At 36.2% G+C, this 21756-nt stretch overlaps 4 protein-coding genes across 4 annotated transcripts in view; 2 read left to right on the top strand and 2 right to left on the bottom strand.

Moving 5' to 3' along the window:
* Positions 1-6390, top strand: part of LOC111786824 (E3 UFM1-protein ligase 1 homolog) — a 12329-nt gene extending 5939 nt beyond the window's left edge. The window contains exons 15-21 of the mRNA XM_023667046.1: positions 877-923; positions 1014-1077; positions 2972-3049; positions 3146-3208; positions 5265-5357; positions 5793-5981; positions 6066-6390. Coding sequence (XP_023522814.1) covers positions 877-923; positions 1014-1077; positions 2972-3049; positions 3146-3208; positions 5265-5357; positions 5793-5912 — 465 coding nt within the window. The 3' untranslated portion in view covers positions 5913-5981; positions 6066-6390. The remainder of the gene's footprint in view (positions 1-876; positions 924-1013; positions 1078-2971; positions 3050-3145; positions 3209-5264; positions 5358-5792; positions 5982-6065) is intronic.
* A 1530-nt stretch (positions 6391-7920) lies between these two features.
* Positions 7921-8310, bottom strand: LOC111788468. Its single transcript, XM_023668803.1, has one exon. The coding sequence runs from the start codon at positions 8308-8310 to the stop codon at positions 7921-7923; it is 390 nt and encodes a 129-aa protein (XP_023524571.1).
* A 4375-nt stretch (positions 8311-12685) lies between these two features.
* LOC111786697 (calcium-transporting ATPase 1, endoplasmic reticulum-type-like) lies at positions 12686-18407 on the top strand. Its single transcript, XM_023666930.1, has 9 exons — positions 12686-12823; positions 13211-14681; positions 15234-15303; positions 15391-15512; positions 15688-15972; positions 16095-16478; positions 16787-16896; positions 17143-17371; positions 17495-18407. Exons 2-9 carry the CDS (start codon positions 13272-13274, stop codon positions 18080-18082), a joined length of 3198 nt encoding a protein of 1065 aa, XP_023522698.1. The 5' UTR covers positions 12686-12823; positions 13211-13271; the 3' UTR covers positions 18083-18407.
* A 1930-nt stretch (positions 18408-20337) lies between these two features.
* Positions 20338-20930, bottom strand: LOC111788469. Its single transcript, XM_023668804.1, has 2 exons — positions 20625-20930; positions 20338-20532 (listed from the first exon to the last, which is right to left on the bottom strand). Exons 1-2 carry the CDS (start codon positions 20928-20930, stop codon positions 20338-20340), a joined length of 501 nt encoding a protein of 166 aa, XP_023524572.1.
* Between the last annotated feature and the right edge of the window lie 826 nt (positions 20931-21756).

Consider the following 21756-nt stretch of genomic DNA (forward strand, 5'->3'; position numbering starts at 1 on the left):
AAAAAAAAAAAAAAAAAAAAAAAAAAAAAAAAAAAAAAGAAAAAAGAAAAAACAACAACAATAGTTTAAATCCAATTTACAGAGTTTTCTAGTATATGAGCATTTTTTTTTTTTTTTGTCAAGGCTTATGAAATTGAAGTCCTAATTCCTATATGAATTTAAGTAATCCTAGATTGTTTATCAAGGTGCTGGTCTGTCTTTTTTTTTTTTTTTTCCATCTTATCTTGTCTTGTGTTTACAGATTTGACACCACAATAGCCCGCCAAGATCTCCAAACTTTCAAATTGAACATTTCATTTTTCTGTTGTTGTGTAATATCAAACTCACTTTTTTCACTTGATTTTTTTTGTTTGTTAGAGAACATTGAGATACAAGTTTTCATTTAATTTCTTTTTTCTTTTTTAAGAATTTAAATCAATTTTAATCTTCATTTTCAATCGGATTCATGGTGTTCATTTCTTTGTACTTTATTTTATGGAAAATTCATTCAGTGCATACACTGAATATTCAGTTTAACCTAAGTTCAATTTATATTTTATGAGTAAATAAATTTTACCACCATATTTCTATTATTCGTTCATATTTTCAATCAATGTTTTTTTTTTTTTTTTCAAGTTTCTTCCTGAAAGCTTTTTTTATTTGTACTTAAAGTTGCTACATTGTTTGGATTTATGTTGTCATTATTTTGACTTTTCAGCATGATATGATTCCAGTTATTGTAGTCGTAATTGTAGATAAAGCTTAGCTGTTCAATGCAACATATCTCTGAAAGGACCTAGTGTATTCTAGAATTGAAGTACTTATTGTCTAATAATAATTTGGAAGGATAATGTCTGTGAATGTTATGACCCAGAATTTTAGTGTTCTATGTAACAGCTGATGGACACCTTCATAAATGCACTGGAGGATTTAGCAGAAGAGAGGTAGCCGTCCTATTTATTTAGTAATTACGCCCCTAAGAACATAACTCACTATTGCACTGCGCTGAACATGTGAATCTGCATTTGGTTTAGTGGAATGATCGTGAAAAAACTTGACAAGAAATTGGAGAGGACTCTTTTGCATTCCTATCGTAAGGTAAGAAATTTTGATTTTATGAATTCCGAAGTTTGAAACTTACAGACTTGCATTTACGAAGCGAGGTTGTCATTTACTCATGTTTTTCCTAAAATATGATTTGATTCATAATCTAAATGCAACAGTGGTTCTTAAGTAACTGGGACTTCAAATTTTAGTTTAGGACAGAAGTCGATAATTAAGGAAAGATAAATCTATAACTAATAACAATAATAAAAAGAATCTCCTAAACAGCTTAGGTAAGAAAGACAACTGTACAATATTCATAATAAGTTATTAAAATGGGCTATTGCCCAACATTCTTCATCAAGCTAGTAATGAATGTTTTCTATTCCCTGTGGAAACCTAGTTCTGAAAGCTTGTCAGGCAAACTTGACTTAAAGAGTGAGGGATTTTTTGAAAACTTTATGTTTATAATCTATGTTGCCTCATTAAGAAATTATCTTTAGATGCTTTTTCCGATGGAATGTTAAGCTTCTTCAATTCACAAACATACAATGTTGCAACCTTGACTTACGGAAAGATTGTTGTACAAGAAAGGAAATAAAGCTAACAGAAAAAATTTACTAGGAAATGAAGGGAAGATATTTGAGAAAGGAGGAAAACAATTTGAGAAACCTTGGGCCAAGTGGATCTTCTTGGGTGGGGTTTTAATTAAATCCAACTTTGCTTTTAAGTCTTCAAAAGTGTCCCTAAACATAAGATTTGTGAGGATATATGTTAGACATCCAATCCAAAAGGTTTATTCAAGGAAGGGAAAAAAGGGACTTGTGGTTGTTTCGAACATTTAAGAGTGTTACTTTTAGTTAGTTTCTTTGTTGGGTATTTTGAATTAGGGATAACTAGGTTGCTTTTGTTTATATGCTTTATTCTTGTAAAGACGGGTGTATCTTGTATTTTGTGGGGTTTCTTGATGTTATGCAGAGAGATTGATGACCCTCTTGAATGTTATGTGTTAAATTTTCTGTGAATTTAGTGAATTGATGAGAGATTTCTAACAGTTTGAACTGGGAACAAGGAAGATAAAAGAAATTATGGGAAAGGTGGATGAGAGATTTGAGGCTATTGAGAAGGAAATTGGAGAGATGAGTGAAAGTCTTCAACGTTTACCTAGATTGGAACAAGCCATTGAAGGGCACAGGGAAAACATGACACAAACATTGTTGTCGCTTCATGAAGTAACTGCCCATAAAAAAGAATTGTACCATTAGATCGTGAAGGATACAAAGTAATGATCAAAAGTTGGAATTGGGGGAAACTTCTGGAAACATACCCGAAAAAGAACGCTGTGGTAAGAGCATGGGTGAGGTTGTTGAATGGTGCTTTAAAAAAAGTGAAGATGCCCATGTTCGATGGCACCGATCTGGAACCTTAGATTTTTTTGTGCTGAACATTATTTTGAAGAATAGCAAAAAGATATTGCTTCTAACACAGGAGCTTCCTACCCCTGGAGGAGCTTGGTGAGTTGAAATCCCTCTGATGCGGGGTGGGTGGTTCAGAAACAATGACTCTTCTGGAGGAGGCAATGTGAAAAAGAAACATGAGAGAAAAATGAATGAAAAGGAAAAATAAGACTTGTCCCCAAGGCCTTGGGTCAAGTAGGCTTTCTTGTATTGATTTTTGCTACATTAGATTTCTTGCTTAGGTTGCATTGTTGCTGCCTAGATGAAGGTCAAAGATACTATATACAAAAACTTGCCCAAGTCCACGGCAGGTTGAAAATATGAAATACCTCCAACTTATAGTTCTTTATCCTTTTCTAGTTTTAATATTTTATAGCCATTATGCACATGCTTATGCATGCTGCGGTGCATTAAACTGAAATTTGAAGGTCCTTAGTTTTATAGAACCACTCACTATTTTTTTTTTTTCTTTTTTGTTCATTAATTGCCAGGACTTGACCTCTCAAGTTTCTGCCGAAATGGATCCAATTGCTCTTCTACCGAAAGTTGTTTCCCTTCTCTACATACAGGTTTGTGAAGCTTAACTATTAATTGAATTAATTTTATTGTACCCGCTCATAATGTTCTTTGCCTTTTGGCTTGTTGATCTGGATTTCTTGTGATAGATTCATCATAAAGCTCTTCAAGCTCCTGGAAGGGCAATCTCTTTTGCTATTTCTCGGTTGAAGGTATGTTTTTATAAAACTTGATGAAAGAAAGATGATAATTAAATCTTATCTCCTGATTAGTGTAACAGCCAAATGTTTTTGTATGAGAGTAATTGTGGAGCAAATAAAGTTTCTAATCATGCTCATATGTTCATTAGGTAAGCTATTTAGAGTCTGGTTTAGAAGAGAGCGAGACAGAAATATTACTATACTGGCTATGGGTGTCATTGGTCTTTGCTGCAGGAACTATCATTTGCAGACTCTAGAGTTGGGGCTAAGAAAATGAAGTTTTTATGCTTGAAATGGAGAATAAGTTTGATTTAACTCCTGGAATTACACTTTTGAGAGGCAGATCTGAGGTCTTTCCCTTTGGTAACGTAACACACTATAATATAAAAGATAGGACAAAATGACTCAAGTAATTGGACCTTTAAGGGTTAAAATCTTTTCTTTAATCATTTTGCTAGCATAGGTTTGTGTTTAGGTACTTAATATTTTCAAATTAGTTGCTGCAATTTTGTAGGTTTGGTTTAAAGAAATATCAACCATAAGGTGCTGAAAGGTGGCTCGAACTCTAGACTAGTCTCAAGCTTTTGAATTTGTGTTGTTTTGAAAACCATAATTGTTTTTGCCTACTAGGAAAAAAAAAAATTGTGTTGACAGGTTTTTTTTGGTACAGAAGCCTTCACTATTTTTAGAATGAATTTAGCTAGATTAGGATGTATTTTGGAAACCTACGGTTCTATAGGTTTTTTCCTTATTTATTTCCTTCCTCTACTGAATGTTAGCTAGCATGCAACTTTCAAGGAATCATGGATAGATGCTCCCTTCAAATAAATTCGATTGAATTTGAGAGAATTCTTATCAGCATGAATTTGTTGAAGGTCAAGCTTACCTTAATTTTTTTTTAACAACAAACAAAACTTTTCATTGATAGACTAATGCTCAAAAGATACAACTCCAAGAGGGAGGGAATACAGAAAACAGTGATAACAAGGCATCCGAAGTAAAGACATAACATAGAAGAGCAAAGGCCTGGAGACAGAACACCATGATAAGTATGGTAATCTTGCGGAAACAAATCAAACAAACCAAGAGATGAACTGAGCTAGAGACAACTAGCCAACCACAAAGCTATCCAAACTGAGTTGAAGTTTTCACTATCTTCAACTTATTATAATAGATTCTAAGCAAATGCAGGACTGAGTCAACCAAAAGTGGAAACTCCCAAAGAACTTCAAATTTCTGGCATAATCCAAAAAGATACCTTAAACAAATGCATTGGAGAATGGACAGAATGAACCGGGCTAGAAGAAACTGAAGCTCCCCTATCAAATTTTCATGAGCATCCAAACAAAAGCACCAGCAATATAAATGACCTCCCCAAACCTCAAGTAAAAAAAAATAAGCTAGCTAACTCCTTCAGAACTATCTCCCAAACCTCGTGAAAACTAGGAATAGACCAACAATGAAAAATTAAGCATTCTGACGGACTCCTGGAACATACGTCAATTCTTGATTAGTGAGGAGAATTTATCCGGTAACAGAATATCAATTCTTGATGGTTGATTTTCATCTGAAACTTTAACAATGGGGCAATCTGACTTATGATGACTGGTAATGAGTTTTTAAGTCAGCATGAACAGAATCCTCAGAATATCACTTCTCCCTTACCTTATATTAATAATGCTCGGTCTATAATGGACAAAATAATTTGTTACGAAGGTGAAGGTGAATTACGCATGAAAATTAATCAGGAGAGGATGATTACTAGTGATTGCTCAATGATGCACTGCATCTCCCGCTGCAAATTCCAGAACCTTTGGTGAGGAGAGAATGAACAAAATCCATCTTATTATCAAGGCTGCCAAGCTGCTGCTGTTTCCTTTTACCATCATTCAAAGTATTTGTTTTGTAAAAATATGACTTTAAGTTCAGTTCTTACATGCGCTGTTGGACTCGTGAAACCTGCATTCCCCTTTTTGATAGGCCAGTTTAATTTGTTAATAAAATCACTAAATTGCATGCGGGGTCTACTGAGGTCTGCAGCTCTCTGAAGTTATGTGCTAAATTTCAGGATAAATTGGATGATTCAGCATGGAAGATCTTATCAGATTACCAAACTGCAACAGTGACCCTTCTGTCGCTTATTTCAGCTGCTGCCGGTGATGTAAGTGAAATTTTCCTTCTCTCATTATTGATTTACGATGTCTAGATTTGAGCAAAGAGAACAAAAAAATTTCATCGTGAACTAGGAAGAATGAAGTCTTTAGATTCACTAATGTGTCTGCATCCAACATTGTACTTAACATCCTGACGTTCCAAATCTAGCTAGATTGAAGAATATGCATTGAATAATATGTAAGTTTGGTTTTGTATTTCTTTTCTAGCCATAGCTTTGTAGGCGAGATCTTATGTCATTAAAATATGCAATTAGGTGAATAATTTTGTAAAGATAACATTAAGATCCGATTATCTTCATTTTCAGTTGATATTTTTTTCATACTCTTAAAACAGGAAGCCATTTACGTTTCTTTTGACCTTGGATACAACTCATTTGCAAAAGCAAGCACTAACAGATGTTTCTGCACATGTAATTTTTCAGGAAGACGACTGTTCATCCGACAGAATATTGACCAAAAGGGAATTTCTGGAGAGTCAAATTCCAGCACTTAAAGGCCTTGTCCAGAAGGGAGCTTCTGGAGAGCCGAAACCCAGCACTTAAAAGGCCTGGTTTTCTCTGCATAACGATATCATACGATCCGAGTCTTGCAGTTCATGTATGCAATTTTCAGTAAGTTCTCTAGCCTAGCACTCTTTGAAATGGAATCAAGCTACTTAAAAAACTTCAAATTCTTTATCTCCTAACAATGTGCAGGTGAGCAGCTTGGGTAGCAACATATCATCAAACAGTTAATTCTCTTGACATAATTTTAGGACGAAACGATTTACGCATATCAACTTGAGAAATGATTGGAATTGGCCATCATGATGTGGTTGATCACTCGCTCGCCTATTTGGTAAAAACTCTGAATAAACGCCATAGCTTTTTTAAACAAGGCCATTCTGTTACTTTGATAAGAGTAATAGCTAATGATATACATAGTTTCATAGTGGGAAAAGGTAGATTTTCATGTGAATACACTGATGACATTATACTCTATTTTAGAAGGTAATACATTTAAAAGTGAAGTTTATGAAAATTTAATTATTGCAAAGATTCTACTGATTATGGGGCTGCTTTAAACAGGAGATTAATGATGGATTCCGATGAGGTTTTGAATTACGTTTACATATTCTAATGGACATGAACTCCAATGCTAATTTTAATTAATTTAAATATTTAATTTTATTTACTTATTCAAATTTTTATACTTGGCAAAGAAGTAATACCTATATTAAAAAAAAAGTAGTATTTTAAAATCCTTTAGATTGACATAAATACTTGTAAAGGAATAAAATTTATTATTTTTTAGAACAAAATCTACAATTATTTGATTTAATAAAATAATGTTATTTAGTTTATTTTAAAATGATATGTGTAATGTCCACATTGGTTGGGGGGAGAACAAGCCACTGTTTATAAGAGGGTGAAAACCTCCCTACCACCATTTATCCCTACCACCATTTATAAGGGTGTGGAAACCTCCTCTAGCATGGAAACCTTCTCCTAGCAGACGCATTTTAAAGCCTTGAGGGGAATCCCGAAAGGGAAAGCCCAAACCCCAAGCCTTGAGGGAAGCTCGAAAGGGAAAGCCCAAAGAGGACAATATCGATTAACGGTGGATCTGGAGCGTTACAAATGGTATTAGAGCCAAATACCGGACTATGTGCCAGCCTTCTCATTGTTCCCCAAAGAGAGGGTAGACACGAGGCGGTATGCCAGTAAGGACAATGGGCCTCAAAGGGGGTGGATTTGGGGGTGGTCCCACATCAATGGGAGGAAGGAAAGAGTGCTAGCGAGGGCCCCCAAGGGGGGTGGACTGTGATGTCCCACATTGGTTGGGGAGGAGAACAAGCCACCATTTACAAAGGTGTGGAAACCTTCCCTAGCAAACGCGTTTTAAAGCCTTAAGGGGAAGTCCAAAAGGGAAAGCCAAAAGAGCCACCATTTACAAAGGTGTGGAAGGGAAGTCCAAAAGGGAAAGCCAAAAGAGGACAATATCTGCCGGCTTTAGAGAGGGAGAGGACAATATTTGCTAGCTATGAATATGGGGTAAGAAAATCACTTACAAAATTTTGGAAAAAAAAAAATGTTAATTCACGTATAAGTTTAGCTATGATTCTATGGTTTTTGTTCGATTTCTTTTCATTTGTTTTGAGAAATATACTGATGAATTTCGATTCTTTTATTTTCTACTGATTCTTTTCTAATCGAGATGTATGGATTCATGGGGCTACGTGTCTATGGAGCAACTAAAATGTGTAGAATCTCTACTTATCTCTAGCTCTGCCATCTATGAGTTTCATTTTTACGTGTGACACTGCAACTCTCTTTTGGCAACCTTTACTGATTCGAAAACTTAATTTGAAAATTGATTTATGAAGTAATAATTAGATAATTATAATATGGTACAAGAATGCATAAAATATGTACATATAAACAAAGAAACCAATTATTGTAACGATATTTATTAATTTTCATAGTTTTTCCAAACAACCAAACAACTGTCGAGAAAAACTAAGAAAACAAAAATGTAACCAAAACATTGGATTCCACAAATCACCATTCCTTACCGGCCGCCACAACAAACCAACCGTCGAAACATGGACAGCAACGCACCACCGGAAGAAGCCTGCTTGGCGGCGGCCCTAGCAACGGCGAAACAGCGGCTCCTCCTCTTCCTCAGGCCTTCACGGATATCCTCCGGCTTCCGAAATGACCTGAGCTTCCCAAGGCAATGCTGAGTTGTACCCTTAGGGGCGACGGCGTCCTCTCTAGAAAAGGTGTAGCTCCTCAGATACATTTGCCGGCGAGCCCCTCTCGGCCGTGGGCGGCGGCGTTCTCTCTCTGCAGAGTCGTTCTCCTCCTCCGGCCACCGCTGCAGGTTCACGTGGGTCGGCCGGCCGCCCGGGACGACGCAGACGTTGTCGACGCATTCTGATATGCAGACGGAGGCCATCGTCGGCGAAGAGATTCCGGCGACGGTGATAGGGTTTTAGAGATTTTTACAATGCAAAATGAAAATGGGGAAATGGGATTTAATTAAGGAGATTTAAATTCTATTTGATTGTCAACAACTAAGGAAGATGGATTGATGAGTTTTCTTTTATTATTATTATTTGGATTATCTCTATTTGGTTGTCGATCTTGATGTGATATTACCATACTTATACAATGTTATTTATCGATCGCTTCGTATTGTAGTTGCCAAATTACGCTAAATCATTTGAAGTACACATGAAAGGCGTTTATCAAACTATGTGTGTTAGTGCAGTAACATATCCCAGTAGCATAGGAGACCTAAAAGCTCAATGAGACCAAAATGATCGGAACCTCATACATGTGTCTAAATGACATGTTGATTGTGGCAATTAGCTATTTAATTTAATGAGTAGTTATAATGGGTGTGGATTTCGGCTTCATTGACTATCATACCACAAATAAATGGTTCTGGGTTTCCTTACTGTACTAACACACTGTCTATAGCATTCGGCTCTAACGACGGTACATTTCAAATCATTGGTTAACTATCCACTGAAAAGAAATGTTATATTTATATGATTCAGATTTAGATCTAACAATGCATGTTGTATTATTTTTACTACGTGTACATGCATGTCTACACTTATCGGGAGATTACTTAGTAAATACTCAACCTTTTAAAATTTAGTTTTTTACGAGAAAAACATATGGGTCGGGCAATGGGGTATTGCTAGTTTTTAGTTTGTTTTGGAATTGCGTTTTATTTATTTTAAACTTATAATTTCTTCAAATGGGACGAAAGTTTGGCGTATTTAGAACGATTTCCTTTCCTTTATTTCTCAAATGTTAGTTTGAATATGATGTTAAATAAGTTAATTTCATGATTTTTTTACTAGCATGAATGTAATGATAATCTTTAAAAAAGTAGTAAAAACTCAGTCGTCTTACAACTATGAACCGAAGCAAACGGTGAGAACAAGAGTACCTAAAAGATCACAAAAGGGACAATAAAACATCCTTTCCCAAAGGCGAAGGGTCAAAGAACGGTCGGAATAAAGGTCTCATTCAAGATTTATAGTAAAAAGTAAGTAATTACGAAAATAATAAATAAATAAATATATGTATACACATAAATTATATCCTAATTAAAAAAAATATATCTTTTCCAATAAATTTGGGTTGATTTCGTTCAACTTAATTAAGTTCGAGAGAAACTCATGAATCAACTCAATTCAACTCAAACTTAAATAAGTTCATAACCCAACACAAAAGACTGTACTGATAGGGTTAGGTTGATCAGATTTTTCAGGTCATCAAACACCCTTAAATCGAATAGAAAGTTTTGTAAGAAAAGAGAAGAAAATAGAGGGTGAGACCGAGAACGAGGAAGCTATCAGCCCCGTGAACATCCGTACATCCCTATAGTTTAGAAATTTTTCTTGTAAATTAGGCACAAAAGAGAAGATTTTTATTTATGAAGCACCCAAAAGGAATAATCCAAGGAATCCAAAGGGTCCAATCAAAAGGGAAGTGTATTATTATCATGGTGAGGTTGAAGCTAGCACGCTGCCCGGGAGAGAAAAGGTCAAGGAATCCGACAGACAACTCAAAAAGGTAGCCAACCCAGCTGGATGCCTGCTATTGTATCCACACTAGACACACCCTACACACACCCTACACCCCTTGTTTTCAAACCAACCATGCCCAATTTCCTCCATTGCTATCTCTACCTTTACCTTTCAACTGCCTTCCATCACAAAAACTACACCTACCACGATTCTCGAAATAGTTTTCGTATGTTTTTCTATCACAAACTTAGACATGTTAGTTTGAATTTAGAGAAAATCGAACCATATATAACCTCCAAAAATCTAAAATTGAACCACGAGTTCTGTCCTTTTAGTGATAATTGGATTGAGTATCACCCCAAATAGTAACGGAAGGTAGTGTCTCTAAAACTTAATTTTTTTTTCTTTTTTGTCACACCAATATTTATAGAAAAGATAAGATGATCAACCAATGAATATTGAAAAGGTCGTTAATTTGGTCAAGTTCAACCGCTACATGAAAAGTCTAAAACGCTTCAAGAATCCATAAATAATGTGTTTCGAAATTGTTAACAACCTTGGAAGACCAAGTTCATTATTATCATGATCACTAATGAGCTCATCCTAGAATTCAAACTTGACCATGGAATTGAAGAGAGCTTTTTTGCCTTTTTGAAAAGTAAGCACACAATAACTCACTCAAATTTTTTCCACCTTTATTTTAAAAATTAAAGCACTATGAAATTCATGAAGAAATTTCTGATTGTGATGATTAAAAGTCTTTATTTATTTATTAATATGTAGTAAACGGTTTGGAAACTCGACAGGATTTGAAAGACTTTGAGTCGTTCAAACTATGAAATATATTCTTTATGGAAATTCACTCTTCATTTCATCCTAATTTAAAAGTCCAAATTCTCTCTAAAAATGAAGATAATCCCTATAAATTAACACGATTTTCATTTGCATGATTGTTAGGAAAAGTCTCACGAGATCACTTAACAGAAAATTACTTCAAGCTAAACACACTTAACTTTAAATCTTCATGATTGAGCCATTAGAAAGGAAGACACACCCTGTTATTTAGTGACTCAATCATAGAAACTCTAAAATTAAGTACGCTTAGTTTGTGATCTTTTGAAAATTATGAGTAAAGACAGAACATGTTAAAAAAAAAAAACCTATATGGGTTTACGAGGATAAACCCTTAAGAGGACATTACAAATCAAAACAAGTAGATAACATAGTTATGTCCCGAGAGATGTAGAGGAATTTTGAACCATCATGTACAGAATCCAAATTTCAAATCCTGCGTATGAGGATATTGCACATTGCATCATAATGTTTGAAAATAATAACTTTAAAAGTGTTGAATAACGTAACATAGTACTTAATACCAAACACGTAAATTAGATTAAAAATAATAATAATAATGAAATTAAATAATTATCCATTAATGAAAAAAGAAAAAACCAAAGTCAAAGTGAATTAAGACTTAAAAAGAGAAAATTTATGAGTCAATTATTAATACTTTTAAGAGTTGAAGAGGACACATAATGGTGATGTAATTTAAAAGCTTTCTTAACCAATAAGAAAAACAAACGAAAAAGGAAAAATAAAAGGCAAAATTAAAAAAGTGGAAAAGGACAAATTTTCTTGTGGTTCTTTCAAACTCTTGCTTGTCGCGTACCAAGGCGCCATTAATGCAAATGTTAGGCTATTTGACCTATTGATTAAGTCTGTTACGTATCGTCGTCAGCCNGTGAACTCTGTTCTCACTCTCTCAATTATGGTAAAAATGGCCACAAAAAAAAAAATTGTTTCCCTCTCACAATCCATCCCTTAGAGGTTCAATGTCCTTGTTGATGCACCAACTTATGTTTGACTCTGATACCATTTGTAATAGCACAAGCCAACCGCTAGTGGATATTATCCGTTTTAGACTATTATGTATCACCGTTAGTCTCACGATTTTAAAACATATGTGTTAGGGAGAGGTTTCGATATCCTTGTAAGGAATACTTCCCCCCTCTCTCCAAGGAGATATTATATGCTCTAGGGTGTTACATATCGTCGTCGTCAGTCTCACAGTTTTAAAACATGTCTATTAGAGAGAGGTTTTTACACTCTCATAGTTTTAAAATATGTCTGTTAGAGGGAGATTTTCACACCATCATAAATGTTTTTATCGGGTGACTAGAGTCCTCTAAAGTATATTGAATAGGCTGGTAATTGAAATAAAATAGCCGGGAAAGAGATCACAAGAGATAGACTCGAGGTAGAATTGAATAAGCTAAGTTTGGTTGAAAAGTGAAATTTTTTAATAATTATTGGTAACGTTAATTTTACATTCTTAATAATCAAAATAAAAACTCGAAAATAATTTTTAAGAGAAGTAAAAAAGAAAAAAAAAAGAAAAGAAAAAAAATTGGAAAAGGCAACATAATTAATAATAAATTAAAATGAAACCCCAAAGTGGATGATGATGTAAGCATCTGAAGTTGTGAACGAATCAGTGAAGCCCTGGATTGAAATTCAAACGAAATACGAGGGCATATTAGCAAATTACCTTTTCCAAATCCCAAGTTTGGTAGGAAGCTTCGCGGGCTTCTGTTATTTTAATAAGCAATAAAACTAATTCCATGTGGATCCCACTTTTTCTTACCGTACACCTTCACAACACATTGCTCGTATAGCCACCAGATTTTAACACGTGGCAATATCTTATCGGTTTTGGTTTGCTAGCGGTAGTACCGGATGCAGTCGGATCATGCGGTTGAATCGCTCCTTATTTAACCTATAATCAATTCCCTTCCATGGTTCCTTGTTCTCCAGTTCGTCGTCACTGGTAGCGTCACGTTGGTTTGATTCTCTCTCATGCAGTCGACTTCAGTTTAGAGAGAGGGAGAAGCCCGAAGCCCTTCGGCGTTAAGGATCCANTCAAGTTTATCGTTTGTTTTGATTTTTTTTTTTTTTTTTGGTTTTGTTTCTCTCGACTTTATTTGGTTTCATTTGTTGTTTCGATCTTGTTTTCTTATCGACGATTTGGTAAGGAGAGGATATTGTAGATTCTTACGGATCTGAGGCGTAACGGTTTTAACTTTGTTTCAATTGGACTGATTTGTTTATTATTTTCTGTCGAGTTTGAGTAGGATGTAAAGTGGGTGGGTTGTTGGTGTTGATTTATCTACGTCTTTCTTGAATTCTTGGTGGATTAAATCGAGTGTCGGGTGTTTGATTGTGTAGTTTTGGAACTTTTGTTCATTGGTTTGTTTTTGGTTGCGTTGGATTTTGCCTCAATGATCTATTCTTCTTCTTCTTCCCCTGATTTGCAGGCTAAATTGATCTTCTATTTGATTTCTTTTTCCATCCAATCTGTTCGCTAATCTAAATGGGTGGAGACGGGGAAAACTATGGGAAAAAGGAACCTTTTGCTGCTAACATCTCGAATAACGAAACTTATCCTGCCTGGGCAACGGATGTTCGAGAATGCCTAGAGAAGTACCAAGTGAACCCTGATCTCGGATTATCTTCTGAGGAGGTTGAGAAACAGAGAAAGATCTACGGTTCCAATGAATTGGAGAAACATGAGGGTACATCAATCTTTAAACTAGTTTTGGAACAATTTAATGATACACTAGTTAGGATTCTATTAGCTGCAGCAGTTGTATCTTTTGTTCTTGCGTGGTATGATGGTGAGGAAGGAGGTGAGATGGAGATTACAGCATTTGTGGAGCCTTTAGTTATTTTCTTGATATTGATTGTCAATGCCATTGTTGGCATTTGGCAAGAGAACAATGCTGAGAAAGCATTGGAAGCTCTTAAAGAAATTCAGTCTGAACAGGCTTCAGTAATTCGAAATGGTAAACATGTTTCAATTGTTTCCAAGGACATTGTTCCTGGTGATATAGTAGAACTCAGAGTTGGGGATAAGGTGCCTGCTGACATGCGAGTGTTGCGGTTAATCAGCTCAACTTTTCGGGTTGAGCAGGGGTCCTTGACTGGTGAGAGCGAAGCGGTGAGCAAGACTGCTAAGGCTGTGCCAGAAGATACAGACATACAAGGGAAAAAGTGTATGGTTTTTGCAGGGACAACAGTTGTCAATGGAAATTGTATTTGCCTTGTTACCCAGACAGGGATGAGCACTGAACTAGGACAGGTCCATTCTCAGATACAAGAAGCATCCCAGGGTGAAGATGATACACCATTGAAGAAGAAGTTGAATGAGTTTGGGGAGCTTTTAACAGCAATAATTGGAGTGATCTGTGCTCTAGTTTGGCTTATTAATGTCAAATACTTCCTCACTTGGGAATATGTTGATGGGTGGCCGGCAAATTTCAAGTTCTCATTTGAGAAATGTACGTATTACTTCGAGATTGCCGTGGCATTGGCTGTAGCTGCAATTCCTGAAGGTTTGCCTGCAGTCATAACTACATGCTTGGCACTTGGCACTCGGAAAATGGCCCAAAAGAATGCTCTTGTTCGGAAGCTGCCCAGTGTTGAAACTCTTGGCTGTACAACTGTGATATGTTCTGATAAGACAGGTACTCTAACAACTAATCAGATGGCTGTAGCGAAAATTGTGGCTCTCGGTTCTCGTGTTGGTACTCTGCGAGCCTTTGATGTGGAAGGGACTACATATGATCCTTCAGATGGAAAAATAATTGGTTGGCTTGGAGGTCAACTGGATGCTAATCTGCAAATGTTGGCAAAGATTGCCGCTGTCTGTAATGATGCAGTTGTTCAAAAATCTGGTCATCATTTTGTTGTGAATGGAATGCCTACTGAAGCAGCATTGAAGGTGATGATCAAATAATCTCATGATCTTTTGAAGCAATGATTTTATGTCACACAGCTATTGTCTCCTCCCTTAATTCTGACAGCAGTCATATTAAGCAAAAACAAGTTCCTAAATGATATTTAGAATTTTCTTAATAGTATTCTGTTGGGTGTGATCTAAGGGTGACTAGGCATGCATGACCCTGAAAGCTAAAAGGCTTTTATTTTAGAACTGAAAATGACTGGCCTGGGCAGACAAAGTATAACTAGCTAAATTCATGACCAAATACAGAATCTGAAATAGCTTGGAAGCTTCAATTCTTCTTTAAGTATCCCCTTATACATTATTTTTCATATTACTAACAGTGATGGGGAGGTTGGTGTAGTTCGTAATGTTTTACATTATGATAGGGTTTCTTTATGTTGTTCTATTGATATGCCCGATGATAAAGAAGGAACGTTGTTGAGATACTTAGTAATGATGCATGAAGGCAAGGGCAGATGCCAACAATTTTAGTAATCTATGTAGCTTTTGTACTGATTCATTTTATCTGGCATATATCTGCATATTCAGGTTCTTGTGGAAAAGATGGGTCTTCCTGAAGGATATGACTCCACTTCAGCTTCCATTGGGGATGTCCTGCGTAAGTATTTGACGTTATTATTGTCTCATTTCTTTCTTGTGCGTCTCCCTACTGACATTTTTCTGAAATGGTAATGTGATTGACAAGGATGCTGCGACGTTTGGAATAAGAACGAGCAACGCATTGCTACTCTAGAGTTTGACCGAGATCGTAAATCAATGGGAGTTATTACAAATTCTAGCTCAGGAAAGAAGTCATTACTCGTGAAGGTATATTCTGATATTCTTGAAGTTAATTTCTACATTGTTAAGTAATTCCATGTAATTGTAATCTCATTTTCTTTCTTATTATTTTCTTCACTACTTCTTAGACACCCATATTTCTTCTCACTGTGACATGTTAATTAACATTGGTTAAGATGGTGCTTGACTGAACTTGTGGCAGGGTGCTGTTGAAAATCTTTTGGAACGGAGTTCATTTATTCAACTTATTGATGGATCTATTGTGAAGTTGGACTCGGACTCAAAAACCCACCTCTTAAGTTACTTGCGTGAGATGTCATCAAGTGCATTAAGGTGTTTAGGTTTTGCATACAAGGAAGACCTTCCAGAATTTTCCACTTACAATAGTGGTGACGAAGAACATCCAGCACATCGGCTTTTACTTGACCCGTCCAATTACTCTAAAATTGAAAGTAATCTTATTTTTGCTGGCTTTGTTGGATTAAGGGTGAGTGCCTCAGTGTGTTTATCATTTAATTAGTTCATCTATAATATTTTGTAATTGTAAGCAAAGTGAGTCTTTTTAGTTTTTAATTTGACTTGGGTTTGCATCACCATTTATTTTTATAGGATCCTCCCCGAAAAGAGGTTCATCAAGCAATCGAAGACTGTAAAGCTGCTGGTATTCGTGTCATGGTTATCACAGGGGACAACCAGAACACAGCCGAAGCTGTATGTCGAGAAATAGGTGTATTTGGACAACGTGAAGCTATAAGTTCCAGAAGTTTAACCGGAAAAGAGTTCATGGCAATGAGCCGGGAGGATCAAAAATCCCATTTAAGACAAGATAGAGGACTTCTTTTCTCAAGGGCTGAGCCAAGACATAAACAAGAAATAGTAAGATTGCTCAAGGAAGATGGTGAAGTTGTTGCCATGACAGGAGATGGAGTCAATGATGCACCTGCTTTGAAGTTGGCTGATATTGGGATTGCGATGGGCATTGCTGGGACAGAGGTACCTACTTCGATGCATCTTTTCTGTGAAAAAGAATCCAAATAAGTTGCTGGATGTGTCATACATACCGTGCATTCTTTCTCTTCTCTTCTTTTGGGAAAATTCTTGACATTCCTTCTTCTCAACCCCAGTTAGGATTGTTAAAAAATCTCAATCATATTCGCTTGTGCCAAGTAATTTATTTTCTCAACCAGTTTTGAGAGTCTGGTCTCATGCATGATTTGAATTATCAACTGCCACTGATTATATTTCTAAAACGGGCGTCTCTGTCCTTAACAATTGTCTACATATGGAATTTATTTTTTCAGGTTGCTAAGGAAGCCTCCGACATGGTTCTGGCAGATGACAATTTTAGTACAATAGTTGCAGCAGTTGGTGAAGGCAGATCCATTTACGACAATATGAAGGCATTTATCAGGTTTTTCTTCCACTTAAGCAAGAATTCATCCATTTTCGTTGATTATGTAGTAGTATGCCTTTGGACATTAGTTGTTGGTCATTGGTGTTACTGCCATAAAATATGAATATCTCGAGCAAGCGTGCCTGTTTTCAATTATAGTTTCAACGCCCACAGTAACCCATAGAATTATTCTGAAATCAAATTCAGCCGTCTTCATAGGATTCAGTTTTCACCGTGGCTTTCAAATGCCAAAAATTATTGTAGGTACATGATTTCCTCAAACATCGGCGAGGTTGCGTCGATATTTTTGACAGCAGCACTGGGTATTCCCGAAGGGATGATCCCTGTTCAGCTTCTCTGGGTTAATCTCGTTACAGATGGACCTCCAGCTACTGCATTGGGATTTAATCCACCCGATACTGATATAATGAAGAAACCACCTAGAAGAAGTGATGACTCGTTGATCACGGCCTGGATTTTGTTCCGCTATTTGGTATTTGCGCATTCTCTTCCTCAACTATAACTAACTGTATAATAATGCCATCATTTTGTACCAAATGATATCAGTTTGTACATCCTACCAGATTAAAATCTATATTCTTACCTTGTTCCACAGGTTATTGGACTTTACGTAGGGATAGCAACTGTAGGAGTATTTATTATTTGGTATACACATGCTTCCTTCATGGGCATTGACCTGTCCGGAGATGGTCACAGTCTGGTCTCGTACTCTCAGCTCGCAAACTGGGATCAGTGCCCGTCTTGGGAAGGGTTTACCGTGTCGCCTTTCATGGCTGGGGACCAAGTCTTCAGCTTCGATTCAGATCCATGCGACTACTTCCGTTCAGGCAAGATCAAGGCCTCAACTCTCTCACTCTCCGTTTTGGTCGCCATTGAGATGTTCAATTCTCTCAATGCCCTCTCAGAGGATGGAAGCTTGTTGACAATGCCCCCATGGGTTAACCCGTGGCTGCTCCTCGCCATGTCTGTTTCATTTGGCTTGCATTTCTTGATCCTCTATGTGCCATTCCTCGCGCAAATTTTCGGCATTGTCCCCCTCTCCTTGAATGAATGGCTCTTGGTTCTGGCCGTGGCATTGCCCGTGATCTTAATCGATGAGATTCTGAAATTCGTGGGAAGGCTTACAAGCGGGTTGAGGACATCTCGCCCGAGCAGCAGATTGTTGAAGCAGAAATCAGAATAAACACATTGTGGAAGGTATGATTAACGGGATTTGAATTCATGAATGACAAGAGAGTGGAGAAAGTTTAGAGTTCATGTTTCTGAAAAAGTGAAAACGAAGGAAGGGGTAGTATTTGCGGTAGAGAAATGAGTGGGTCTTGTTTTACGACTCTGCCATTTCTTTAACTCACATTTTTCATCAACATTATTTCTTAGGCTGTTGTGGCGGAGTAAACTTACATTGTTTTCGTTCATAAGAACATGATTTTACCCAACTCCCCAATTACTGAATATTGATGAAGGATCTGTTTTTTTGTTACATAATTCAAGTGAATTTCATTCTTTTATTAGTGCCTCTCGCATAATGTTTAAATTTTATTTTGATATCAGATTTAAAAATCTTCATTATTTCTTCCCAATTTGAAAAACAAGAGGGAGAATAAAAAATTCAATAAATGAATGAAAAGAAAAGGGTTGTATTTGATGTTTTTATTATATTTGTTTTGTGTTGAAATGATATCATTGTGGCTAGGTAAGCAATAATGTCTATCTATACGTATGATACTGAAATGCGGTCCGGATAAGTTTTATTTCTAACGATACATAACATGATCCAACACGCTGCACATCAGAAAAGGTGTAGTTTTCTTGATGTGAGGTCTAGTATACAATGACCTTCTAGTCTTACTCTTGTAATCTTTGTAACTTATACATTCTTTATCGAACTTTTTCATTTAGTGTATCATAACGACGACTCACGACAATAGATATGTGGTCGTTTTGGCGTTTTGACGTGATATCTTGTGCAAGTCTAATAGGCCATATGACATTTTCAGTTAGAATTTTGATTTTATTTTATTTTTTCGTATTCAAGTATTGATACATGATCTTCCTCGTAGATTTTGTGCTTGAATTTCATCTCTACAATATCTCAATGCTTCGAATAAAAACTAACACACTAAGGTTCCTTGAAATACCTCGTAAATTCATATATTTCTACTGGAATTATTTTGAAGTCTAAAAGATATAATTGAGTAAACCCTTAAAGTATTTTGGTTATTAAAAAATGATAATTAGCCGAGCTAGATCCTGTCCTAAGAGCACAAACCTTAGAATTTAATTATGATGCAATGAGTAAAGAAAACCAAACAAATGGGAGTGGGTTTCCTGTACCCATTTCTGATTTTGAATTGTAAAAGAAGAAGCCATTAAGGGACACTGGGCGGCCCACCGCCGCCGCCGCCGCCGGCCACATCCCTTAAAGTTCATCTCCAAGTAGCCTTTGTCTAAAGCTGTGTTCTTATTAAATTTTCAGTGCTATGATTCAGTAACATGATATCAACTTTCTTGAAGGCCTGTTGGTGGGGCTTTCCTGCCTGGAACTGATTTCACATGTGGAGAAAAATTTTAAAGTATAATTTAGAATCATCGGAACATTCAACACCTAAAGTGAGATCCTGCATTAGTTGTAGAAGGGAACAAAACATTTTGTTATAAGGGTGTGAATATCTCTTTTTAGTAGATGCGCTTTAACATTATGAAGCTAACGACAATATTTAACAATTGAAAGTGGACAATATCTATTAGCGGTGGGCTTGAGTTGTTACGCCTACTTTGACATTCATTTACATCTCTTGACACATGATCATGTTATCTACTGTCTTGAAGTGCTTCTTACAGTGAAAACTATCTCTAGAGATAAACACAAGTCATTTCAACATAGTTTATTCTCGTTCACATACTTCCTATAAAAATATTTAGGAGGTCGCCCAGAAATTACTCCAAGCTAAACATAGGATTGATCCAATCTATTTTAACTTAAGAAGTCTTGTATTAATTTTTTCTGAATTGGGTTGTATTTAATTTATTTTATGTTCAAAAGAGATCTTTTATGAATTTTATTTTTCTTGAATGTAGATTTTAACGTCGAGTTACACATTTCACTTCTTTTATAAATTTTACTAGCATACATGTTGTAAATGACATTTAGTGAAGTCGTGAAAGTCGGTGTGATTACAAAGTTTGATGACATTGAAGAACACGTTGAAAGATGTTTATCTCATCGTAAAAGTTGATAACTCAATCTTCATTAAGGAATTTTACAACTAAAAAAAAAGTACATCTGATGGTTTGTTTTTCTTCCAATTCAAACAATTACGAGATAGAGGTTCAAACATCGACCCTTAAAAGAGGAACCAAAAGATATTTTTCTTTTACATACGTTTTAGGGTACAAAAAAAAAAAAAAAAAAAAAAGTAAGACTCGAGAGGATGTAAATCAAGGAACGAAGTTTAGAGAGTAAGAATCAAGAAAGGTTGTCCAAGAGGCATCGTCCTCGGGCATGGCATTGTCATAGCAGCTCCATGTCTCGACTGGCGAGCTAGTCGAGTTACTATTCTCAGCTTCTTCATTTCTCGCAAATCTCCCTCGTATGCGCTTTCTACTATCTGCCAGTGTCTTCCTACATTCATACTGCCAAATTTTCGGGACTAATAAAAATTCAAACTTTTAACATTTTATATACATAAAATTAAAAAAAAAAAATAATAATAATAATTAATTACCTTAATCTTCTTATTAAAATTCCTTTGGTTTCTCTTGATTTTGTATCTTTCAATTCTGTGTCTCTTCTCTTGGGGAGTATATGGAGAAGCTCTTCTCATTCCTTCAATTATCATACTGCTTTCACTGGACCATGTCCTCTCTTCGCCTCTTCTCTCATTATGGCCGGAGCTGTAAGCCCTTGTGAGTGGTCGGCGAGAGGTTGGAGCATGGCTTAGCCCAGGGTGCGATGTTGGAGACCCGTAGCTACTATAACTACAACCTCCACTACTACTCCCACTATAACTAACCTCCAATGCCTCTACCATTGGGAAAGGGTTGTGGGAACATATCAAATTTGAGAACGACGGGAAAGGTGGCGGCGGTTGGAGGTGGCTCAGGGAGGCATCTGCGGTGGCGGCTGAGTGACTGTGCATGATGAGGTGGAGGAGGGAGGGAGGGAGAGAGCGATTGAATACTTTCTTTTCTTTTCTTTTCTTAATTTGTGTTTGTGAATGAAAGGGAGAGATGTGGAATAGGGAGTTATGTAGAGAGGAAAAAAGATAGATTACGTGGATGCTGATGTCATCATTTTGACTTTTGCGTTGACTAATTCTTCCTTCCTTTCCCCAACTCCTAAATCAAGTTGGTTTCTCTGTCTCTTAAACACTTTTTGACTAAAAAAAAAAAAAAAAAAAAAAATGCTCACTTGAAGATATCATATCTCTGTCTCTTTCAATCTAAGTTGAAAAGGTAATTCTTTTGCCATCTTATTTTGTTCAAAGGGTCAACTAGTTTAGCCACGTAGACTAATGGTCGGATTTTTGTTGTCAATATCGTCCAATTCAACTTCGGTTCTAGTTCAAACCACCCTTTCGCTATGGTGTTTGAAGCTAATTCGAGCTGATTTTGTGTTTTGAACTAACTTAAGCTCAGTTTGGGACTATTTAAGTTGGCTTATCTTCCGTATTTTTAACTATTGTTAGGACTGATGTTAGAATTATTAGATAGTTGTAGCTCTATGAATGAGTTCGAAGCTCGATTTAAGTTTCGATAAACTTTTCAATTCGAAGACAACAAAAATGAAAGGAGGGAACAAAGGGCATGATAATAAAGGTAGTGACTCTAATTTTGAAGTGAGGTAGGTGATTTTGA

The sequence above is a fragment of the Cucurbita pepo genome, chromosome LG02, assembly GCF_002806865.2.
Source record: "Cucurbita pepo subsp. pepo cultivar mu-cu-16 chromosome LG02, ASM280686v2, whole genome shotgun sequence".
Lineage (NCBI taxonomy): Eukaryota > Viridiplantae > Streptophyta > Magnoliopsida > Cucurbitales > Cucurbitaceae > Cucurbita > Cucurbita pepo.

Bases quoted from the DNA above. Each gene is read 5' to 3' on its own strand.
- LOC111788468 (XM_023668803.1), bottom strand. From the start codon at position 8,310: ATGGCCTCCGTCTGCATATCAGAATGCGTCGACAACGTCTGCGTCGTC.
- LOC111786697 (XM_023666930.1), top strand. From the start codon at position 13,272: ATGGGTGGAGACGGGGAAAACTATGGGAAAAAGGAACCTTTTGCTGCT. The intron at 14,682-15,233 runs GTGATGATCAAA...CTGCATATTCAG, and splicing joins CTACTGAAGCAGCATTGAAG to GTTCTTGTGGAAAAGATGGG. The intron at 16,479-16,786 runs GTACCTACTTCG...TTATTTTTTCAG, and splicing joins TGGGCATTGCTGGGACAGAG to GTTGCTAAGGAAGCCTCCGA.
- LOC111788469 (XM_023668804.1), bottom strand. From the start codon at position 20,930: ATGGTAGAGGCATTGGAGGTTAGTTATAGTGGGAGTAGTAGTGGAGGT. The intron at 20,533-20,624 runs GTAATTAATTAT...AAAATTTGGCAG, and splicing joins ATTTTAATAAGAAGATTAAG to TATGAATGTAGGAAGACACT.